General features: G+C 42.9%; 1 protein-coding gene across 1 annotated transcript; it reads right to left on the bottom strand.

The window, feature by feature from the left end:
- Positions 1–1,459: 1,459 nt before the first annotated feature.
- On the bottom strand, positions 1,460–10,026 carry LOC102700010 (protein MODIFIER OF SNC1 1). The gene is made up of 9 exons (XM_006664048.3): positions 9,617–10,026; positions 8,010–8,087; positions 7,877–7,921; positions 7,382–7,745; positions 7,222–7,303; positions 6,882–6,962; positions 5,644–6,785; positions 5,206–5,547; positions 1,460–4,199 (listed from the first exon to the last, which is right to left on the bottom strand). Exons 1-9 carry the CDS (start codon positions 9,646–9,648, stop codon positions 1,893–1,895), a joined length of 4,473 nt encoding a protein of 1,490 aa, XP_006664111.1. The 5' UTR covers positions 9,649–10,026; the 3' UTR covers positions 1,460–1,892.
- Positions 10,027–10,442: the final 416 nt, after the last annotated feature.

The raw sequence follows: 10,442 nt of genomic DNA, 5'->3' as shown, positions 1-10,442 counted from the left end.
ATGGTTACTTTGCATGGCGCTGATAGAATGAATAATAGGACTCCGCAAAAAAAAAAAGAATGAATAATAGGAAATGTGAGCACACATATTAAAATTGTAACATGTTCCACCATAGAGAGCCTGATCGACTGTCATTCAGAAAATATATTAACATTTAATTAAAAAATATAGATGGATTTTTCAGCTCTGAATATTTATGGGGATGTTTGTTTGGCTTTTTCGGGGAAAAAGACAAGCAACATATTTGTAAACAAACAATAATTTATGAACAAAACTTTTATATATTTGTTCTTAGCGATTTAGAAGTTAATGAAGTATGATGAAAAAAATATCCTAAAATCATTTAAGGTTGAAAATTCAAATTTTGGCTATAAGCATAAGAAGAATTGAAAAGATGGGGTGCATATTTTTGTTGATTTATATTTATATAATTTTAAAAAGCAATAATAAAGTATGTGGTTTGGAATAGTGTCGACATGCTGGATGACAAATAAAAGATAGCTGAGGTAGTTTATCTGGACCTTTTTACACATATTCCAATTCAAAGGAAAAGAGTAGATATAAGGTCTCACTTAATTGTGTTTAGGAATGTTAGTACGATCATTCTGTACGACGTCTGCTTGGATTTTGTATGTTGCCAGTTTTGATCACTAGTGTATCAAAGAGTAATAATTATTGTAGTAGATTTTCAGTGTCCATAACTGCAAGTGAAGATCAAATGAGCGCGCTAACATATAGCGTTGAAAAAAAAATAATGTTTCTCTTTTGGACTAAGAACATCAATAAGAAATATTAGTAAAGATTCCCACAAGTAGTTCCATCCCGAAGTGCTGAAGGATGATCAGATGATGCATGAAAGTTTGTGACAATTACAATATCATTCGAGGACACAAATGAATTAAATATCAGAAAGTTGAAAGGTTAACTTAAAAAAACATCTTACAAAATACTGGTGAAGCAAGTTTCCAGAGAAATTATACTTAAAAGAGGCATAGACTATACAGCTAACGCTGTTAACGTGTCATTCTCCTAAGCGGATGATGGTCGTTTTAAAGGAGGATTAGACACTGGTATGATGCCTGACTGATGGAGGTTGGAAGCTTGGAACGCTGAGGTATCGGATGGGAGGTTGGGGTAGGTGTTGGTTGGGCTTTTCATGCCCACATTAACAAGCAAAGGCTCATATTTTACATAACTAAAATTCTCTCCCTTTGCGTTTAATGCAAGCAGATAATAGTATTCCCATCAGGATAGTCTCCATCACGATCAAACCTACGTGATCATTCCGATCCCAATCAAACCTATATTGAGATCATGGCTATCTTCTATTCCTGTCTAACTAAAAGTAAAACATGATACCCAGTATCCCAGCTCTGATCTCCCCAAATAACACAAAACATGGGCATCGTATGATAATATCATGGTGACATCAATAATCTGTCCTCCTGAACCCCAAATCAGATCACCCAAAACGAACTATCTTCTGTTTAGATGCTAATAACACCTGAGTTCTCAGTCAACTCCAGTTAGTACACATTCCAAAGTTTTCCAACATCACATCTCACCGAAGCAAGGGATGATGATGATGCTCCTGCAGAACAATTAACAATCACACGCGAGGGGCCAAACGGCCCTGGAACAGACAAAATCCATTACACCCCACTAGTACTAACCGCCGCCGACGACGACGAAGGGCTGCCGCCGCCGTGGCTTTTGACCTGCTAATCTCTGAACATGTTAGACACAAGGAGCCTGAGAAGTTGAGATCATCACATCAGACGAGTCCCCTGAACTGGCATCAACTGTGGAAACATTACATTCACAAACCTGCTGTTCGTCACCCAGAAAGAGAGAGATCGCACAGCTTAGGAATCCTTTGGGGTGGAGGAAAATTATTCGTCTCGGTAAGCATTTGCAGATGGGGCCGAGGCAGGGTTCCGCTTGACGAACTGGCCAGCAGGGTGTGGCCCCTTATTGTGGACGCGCTCCCTGTGCACTGGAGGCCCCTCGGCCCGTTCATCGACACTTGGGTTCTGCTGGAAGTCTGTGGATTTACTGAAGGATCCGACGGGCTGGTATTCGAGATGAGTGCCACCCCTCCGCCTGTCTGTGTTTGCGCCATGGCTTGGCTTCCCAGCATCATAACCCCTTCCCCTGTTTGTGCCACCTCCTCTGTGGTACCTCCCATTGTGGTTGCCCTGTCGGCGCGGTGCATGACTAAGCTGCTGTTCTGCAGTTTCATGGCTCTCGCTCTTCTGATGATCTTCTACATGTCTCTTTTCTCCACCGTGTGCATGCTTTTCATCATCTCCACCACTGTTTCCAGCAAGGTTGATGCTGCTGCTGTCTTGTGGAGTTGCACTATCCACGTGTTCATCCTTAGCAATATTGCCATGTGAATTGCTCTGGGACTGGGAGATGGAAGCCTCATGTGAATTGCTCTGGGATTGGGAGATGGTTTTAGGCTTCCAGTGTGCTCTAGATTGTGATATTGTTCCACTGTTCTTCACATCAGATCTCAACATACTTCTACGTTCATACGAGTTTGAATCAATGCCCAGTGCTGGTGGTGCTGCTGCTTGATCCTTGTTCTCAGTAGGGTAATTACTTCCCTCATTTTTCTGAGCCTTAACATGCTGACGCCTTTGCCTGTTAGCTGCACCATGCTCCTTGGCAGAAGTAACTGTAACTACTGATGTAACAGTTTCAGCTACAGCTGAACTATTACTAGCAAGAGCATCTTCTTGCCTATCAGGTTCAAGCGATTGATGCTGATCAGTCTGTCTCTGAGGTTCATGTGACTCTTGATAGTTGTCTGATAGCTCAGTGGCATTGGGTCCTACCAAAGTTGACTCATCTGTATTTCTTCTACGCCAAGAAGGATGAGACTTCCCATGCCCTCTATTAGTTTTCTTGCCCTCCCATTTCTTGGCCTCAGGTGCAGTCTCAAGTTTACCACCAGTAGACTTTTCAATTATTTCCTCCAAATTCTGCTGCTGAAGCTCTTTGGTTAGAGGCTTGGGAACATACCTCTCCATTTCAGCCCTTTTTGTTTTCGTAATGTTCTCCCCATCATTGGTGTTCTGTCCAGCTGGCTGAGTGGGAGCAACTACTCCTGCTTTCCTCATGGCATCGCCAGAATGTTCGCTCTGTCCTGGCAGCTTAACTGGTGCCCATACAGCACCCTCATTCCCATGTGGCCTCTCAATAGGTCGGACAGCCTGCTGGTTTTTTCCTGATTTTTTTGCCTGCTGGCGTCTTGGGTGGCTGTTGAAGCTGCTACTATGAGCTTCATCTGTTTCATCTGCTTGGTTCAAAGATCCAAACGAAATACCACCCACCATTATACTTCCCACAGTGACAACAGTACCTTTACTAGGAACTATTGAACTACTGATGATAACACCAGCAGTATGTGTTTTTGGCTCACTAGATGTTTGCATTTTTGGCTCGCTAGGGACTTTGTCACTAGGAGCTTTGACTAAATCCTGCTCATTGAGCACTACAGGTGGATGCTTACAAGTAACTGGAGCTTCATCAGACTTTTTCTTATTTCTTGAGTGTCTGGCACTCTTCTTGTTGTGGGCCAGGGTATCGTCATGTGATGTAACAATAGCAGTTGGAGTGTCCAAAAGGGCCTCAACAATTTTCTTGCCACTTTCTGTGCTTAACACTGCACTGGACTTCTCACTAGGAAATTTCTCAGAGACCTCAGAGACAGCTTGCCTTCTTCTGTAGCCCTGTCTAGGCTTTGGGACATTAATGCCATGTGATTGTGCTATAACTTTCTGGCCTTCATGCTCTGAGTTCCTGGCTGACGATGAGCTATTATGAACAGTAGGATCTTTACCAACACCTAAAGCATGTGTTGGTGTAGAAGACTTGGACTGTACAGAAAGTTCAGTATGCTTGGGGCCATTTGGTGGCTGAAGAGCAGTATGACTATCACATGCAACATCACAAGATTCAGCAGCCAAACTAGCAGGTTTGGCAGTCTCATCAAATCCAGCATTTTGTTTTTGTTGCACTACGGCAATCTCTGGTGGTGCATCATTTGAGCTCTTCTGATGTACTGACGAACGCCTATTCAGTTCTTCCAACTTTGCAAGAGCTTTTGCTCTCTGTTGCTTTGTACGTTCCTCCTCCTCAGCTTGCAATTGTTTTGCGCGTTGTGCAGCCAACTCCCTCATTTTTGCACGCTAAATGGAAGTAAAACCAAGAAAAGAAAGTCACTAAGCAGAAAATTATGAATTCCTACATGTCACACTAACCTTGCACTAGACATTACATTGTTTGTTGTCCATTTTAACCACTTCATCCATATGACCAAATGAACTATTTTAAATTATATTAAAGCAACTATATTCAGTAAACTTAGCTTGCTATAAGTATATACTGACCTAATAATGGCAAAACTATGTAGCACATGCAAGTAACAAGGAAATAAAATGACATTGTAGACAGTGTTCACTCAGACTTACCTAATTTGAAGAACAATGTATATACACTATTGGATGGCCATGAGAAAATATTGTTCATTAGATTTACATGAAAAAATGTTTTCTTGGTAATATAATAGTTCCTATATTTTTTAACTAGCTCAACAATGGTCATATATAGATATTGGAGAACCATGAAGCATCCAAAACATCCTATAAACTTAAATAATATATTTTAAGAACACCTAAACGTTGAAAAGAATGAAAAGATTCACCTAAGCGTGTAGAATGGGAATTGAGAACAAAGAAGAGCATTAGGTGTCCCAATTTTAAGCTATCAGGCCTATGTTTGTACTGAAATATGAAGTATGACCAGCATGAGCATCTCAAATACAGATAGAGTACAGGTTAATTCACTAGAACCTTGAAACATTGTCAAAAAAATTGAAATGCAACTTCTTTAACTGGAATAGGTTCTTGTAGATAAAAAAAATTATCAAGGTAACAAAAATGCAACTTCTTTAACAGTTTTACTTGAATAAATTCTTGTAAATAAAAAAATATCAAGGTAATCTGAAGTAATATAATCATTTAAAATGTATATAAAGATAGTTAACTGGTAAATTGAGATACTACAGAAAGCATGTGAAAAACTAGGATGATAGCTGTACAATTTTGTAAAGATATATGGGGAAAAATGAAAATTAGTATGGCAGATAGCTCTGAAATATTGTAAAGATATGATAAGAAATCTAGAGCCATATACCTGAGATTCAAAATCAAGTGAAGCTGGCATATCATCAGTGACCATCACAGGTTCCAGCTTCAAAGCATCATCAGGAGGCTGGTCATGCTGGCTATTTCTCAAACTAATAATTGGTGAAGAATCAGTTCCAGAATTTTCTCTGAGTCCCTGTCCTGCAGAGTTATTAGCTATCCTATCTTTAACAGGACCATGGTGACTGCTTCTTGAAGAATCACCCCTCCTGTGTGGTCGATCACGAGTTGATTCACCAGGATTTCCAGCTTTAGTGGTTTCAGTTAACTCAGAGTGTGACAGTTCAACAGCCATACCACCAGCAGGTACATTTTGTAGTTTGACTTGTTTCTGCACCATAAGAGAAATATAAGAAACATCAGCAGGCAGGGAAGAAGAGGTAGCAAAATTTGGGATGGCAACAGCAGATGGGACACATTTCATCACCTGAACTTCCTTTGAAGGAGCACTTTTTTGCTGCTTCTCCTTGGCTTCTTTGGATGATAATGGTTCTGCAATATTTCGCACATCAACATTTCTAGCTTTGTTATTCAAACTTTCTATTTTCTCTATTAAAGCCACATTCTTCTTAATGACAGGTTGCTGATCAGGAATAATGGGGTTATCGTCCTTGAACTTCTTCCGGATAGTGCCATCATCAGTTTCCCTGGGATGCGGGTGCACATTTTCTGGAATAGACAAATGACTTGCATCCGCTGGGCCTCTATGGTCAGGCACCGACTTCATAAGGACCCTGTTCTTTTCATTAAAGGTTTCCCTTATATCTGCCCTCCTGTTTACATCAATCCGATTTCCATTTGGATGTGGAAGAAGTGGTGGTGCTGGTTGAGCATTTCTCTCGACTTCACGTGGCCCTCTTAAGTTATCATGCAAAATCCTAGGCTGTCCTCGCTGGATCACATGTATTCTATCAGATTCCAAATGCTCATTAGGAGCTACTTCATGTTTCCCAGGTCTGCTCTGAGGATGTCCAGGGTGGAACTTCTCTTGCTGGTTGGGGAATTGATTTAATATTCCTGGTTGATGAGGACCTCCAACAAAAGGTGAATCTCTCACATTGGGATTGTTGAAGCTTGCTCGTGGAGGAGGGCCATAATACCCATCATAAGACATTGGGCTCTGGTAAACTGGTCTGACTGGAATAACAGGCTGGTTCATCATGTAGGAATTAGGAGGCATTGAAAGATATGCATCTCCGTTTTTAGGTTGATACCCACCATGTCCTGGGCCCTGCCTTGCTGTTGCTTCTGAGTTGGGTGGGAACTGACCATAATAAGCGAATGGCTCGACAGGGAAACCACCACCAGGTGGGCCTAGTGGTCTGTATGGCCCACCTGGTGCCGCTCCTCTGTGCCACATTCCATCAGGGGGATGACCTGGAGGCGCATGCCATGAATCAAAATGTGGTGGGGGCACACAAAAGTTAGCAGGGTAAGGTTGTGGCTGCTGAACTTCATTTGGCAGACTTTTAGCTGGGAAGGGAGCACCTCCATGATCATACACATGCTGCTCTGTCTTTATGTTATCCACAGACTGACTATTGGCTGACAATATTTCTTCAGTAGGTCCTAGCACACACAAACATTACCAACGGTAAGGCAATTGAATGTTTCGAGCAGCAATAAGCACTGCCATCAATGAGAAAGCAGTTTAATTAGTAATACCAGCTGGCAGGCTCTTTCCTTGTTCATTTTGTGCTGCCTCTTTACCCGAACTAGAAGTCGGGCGTCCTTTAGAGCTATGACCTATAATTAAGAAAGCTGTAAACTGTAAAGGGAGCTCCTTTTGTATATCAAAACACCTTTTATGAGCTCCTTTTGTACATCAAAACACCTTTTATGCATCAAAAAATTGGAAAAATACTGAGATTGGCCATAGTGCAATGGCGATTTTGTACACTTCACATGCTCAATACAGTTAAGAGTTTAACATGCTAATTAGAAAGCACGACGTTATAAATCCAAATGAAAAAAATAACATGAGATATGTTATGGTGCAGATTACCTCGTTGACTGTTTGACTCAGAGCCAAGTGTTGGGAAATCACCGGTACTTAGAGTAAATCCATGTCCATGTGATGAAGATCCCTGCATATAGAAATTTTAACCAATCATATGAAATATATGCTACATTCGATCCAGTTAGGTTTTAGTGTGGTTTATTACCGATTTGTCAATAGTTCTTATTGATACTTTCATATTCTCTGAAGAATTGTCTGCAAACCGGGAAAGTTGTGAGCTTCCTGGTCTTGTCTCTGCACTTCGAGGACGAGTTGTCACCGTTTGTAAATGATTGGTTGGGAGCGTGCTCGATGCTGTGGATGGTCGAGAACTTGAACCCCAAGCATTCGGTGAGTCAAGGGATTCGCTTCCAGCTGTTGAGGGTCTTGATCCTCCCCCAGAAGAGGGTCGTCCATTAAAGTGGCTGGGTGAATTGGAACTTCCATCGTTCTTGGGAGAAAGGAGTGAAGATGAATTCCATGCATTTGGGGTTGTAGTATTGGGTTTGCTACCCCATGTGAGGGTGCCCCTAACATACGTACCATAGACACATCACAATAGCAATCACAAGGAACATAGAGAAGTTTAAATGTAGCATATTGAATATCTGAAAGTATCAAATCATAAGCAAGTGATAAATATAAAAAGAGTGTAGCTTACTTTGGAACAATTTCCACATTGGGGTCAAGACCGTGATTTTCCAACCTTCATGAGAAACTAATGAATCAGCCGACACATAAACAAATCCATAAATCAAGATATGGGTGTCAACAACCAGATAGAAACCAGATACCTTTGACTTGGCAAATTAATAGGTTTTGGAATTTTTCCTAGAACAGTCATGCCAGATTTCCTTGCAGGGGCAGCCCATCTGCAAAAGGTAGCAGATAATGAATATGCTAACATAACTATGAACTCCCTTCCTTAAACTATATGAGGTTTTATTTTTGCACGTAAACCAATGATCCAGCAAAAAGGACTACACTTCCCCCATTTGTGCCTTAATTACATTCATGCAACTTCTTAACTCATATGGTGAATACTACTATATGGGAGTATTACATGCATGCTGCACATTCAATGCACTGACTATGGAGCCAAAACAACAGCATGCATATTCATCACAAAGAGCCACATCCTCATACCAAAACAATAACCAAATTTGTGATTTGAATTATTATTACATGCATGCTGCAGAACCAAGTTAGCGGAGGAATTGAGTAAAAAATTAATTTGAAAACAGTGAGCACCTTATATAGTTGAACATGCATACAAGTAAAGCACGCCTTATATATAAGTAATTATTAAATGAATTACTTTGAGTATGCAAGCACAAAAGGCATACTATTGAGAAGAAATACTCCCTCCGTTCCATATTATAAGGAAATACTAGAACTACACCACACACAAAAAAAAACTATTCCCGCCGTTCCATGTTATAAGATTTTTTGGGTTTGCCTAGATTCATCCATGTATCAATATATATGTTTTGTATATGTGTCTAGATTCATTAGCACACATGAATTTAGGCAAGACCAGAAAGTCTTATAATGTGAAACAGAGGGAATATAAGATATACAGTGTATGAATGTTACATTTATGGTGCACAATCATTTACCATGCAAAGAAACCACAGGAATGCCCTAAGTTGTTTTACGAATGACATCAGGCAGCACGTACCGCCTGGATAATTATATCAAGGGGACTAGAGATTTGAACGCCAACAATATGCCAAATCGGGCTTGACGACATATATAACAAAAAATCTATCAGCTTTACGTAAAAGTCACAAGACCAAGGCGCAAAAGTGAAATCACTACACCTGAAGAGCTGGGCTATTGGACAGGATTTGAAACTCATCAGAGACAGATACTGTGAATATGCAAAATCTAACATGGTACAAAAACTCCATTTGCACCAAGTCAAAACTGCACAATTCTCAATTGTCCAAATTGAATAAACACAAATTGGGGCACTCTGCTCATAGAGCTACAGTTATTTTCTTTAATATCACTGGCATGCCACCACACAGATAAAATCATCTCGCATGCAACATTACCCCCAAAAACACAGGATCAGACCAATTGACCTAAAGAGCACAAGACCTGTCATACTACAATCCAAAACCTAGTACCCATAAATCACGAAATCAGAAACCAATGGTCTGATGCCAGCATAAGCACCACACACTATCAAGTAGAATCAAAACCTTATATTTCTAAGAAAATCCTTAAATTTCGGGATACATAATCAAACTCTCCGTATGCAGCAATGCAAAGGTTCTGCACATCCAATCCATAATCGCAACTCGAAAAATCACATCAACAAAAATCACAAGTGACACAAAATTGAATCGCCGAGCGCATTAGGGCTCGGGGGCGGGTGACGGGGTTGGCGAACCTCTTGTCCGTAGTGAGCAGGCTCGACGCCATAGCTCCTCCTCCTCCTCCTCCTCGCGAGCTAGCGCCCTCTCACACGGACCTCCAAATTCCGCAGCGCCCCAAATCGAGCGCAACCAACCTCCCACCACGAGGCCCTCTTCCGCCACCGGCCGGGGAGATCAGATCTCTATCCCCGCCGGAGCCCGACCTGGGGGCGGCGCGGAGCGAGCCGAGCAGGCGAGAGGGGGGTGTACGAAACCCTAGGGCTCAGGGAGCCGATCAGGACGTGGAGTGGGGGGGGGGGCCTGGCCCCGGCTCGGATCAGCGCCCGCGGACGGCGGAACCGAACCCCCACGGTGCCGCCCTGCCCGGCCGGCGGGCGAGCGGCGGCGGCGGGGGAGGATGGCAGGCGGGCCCCACGCGTCAGAGGGTGGGGGTGGAGGAGACGGCGACGGCGAGGAGAGAGGAGAGAGAGAGAAGAGAAGGTTGGAGAGGCGCTCGTGAGAGCAATATAAAAGATGGGGGGCCTTGCGGGGACGCGTGGCGGGCCGTGACTGGCTGGCACTAGGTGGGCCCCACCCTGTCAGGGTCCTTGCTCGGACGCGTGGCGTGGCGTGGGTGGAGGTGGGGTTGGGTGTGTGTGGCTATCCGGCGCAGATGATCCCGCAGGAGAGGAGGGGAGGGAGGGGAGGGCATGCGCCTGTGCCTGTGCGGGGGGCTCTGTTGCACTTGCGTTTGCGTGCGTGGACTCGGCTCGCCACGTCGGACGGACCCGGGGCGCGTTCTGACGTTTCGTGCGAGCCAAGGATACATGGGCTGCGTTATTTACCGTTGATTTTTTATCA

This window comes from Oryza brachyantha, chromosome 12, assembly GCF_000231095.2.
Source record: "Oryza brachyantha chromosome 12, ObraRS2, whole genome shotgun sequence".
Classification (NCBI taxonomy): Eukaryota; Viridiplantae; Streptophyta; class Magnoliopsida; order Poales; family Poaceae; genus Oryza; species Oryza brachyantha.
Note: the sequence above shows the minus strand (reverse complement) of the source record. Positions and strands in the feature narration are given on the sequence as shown.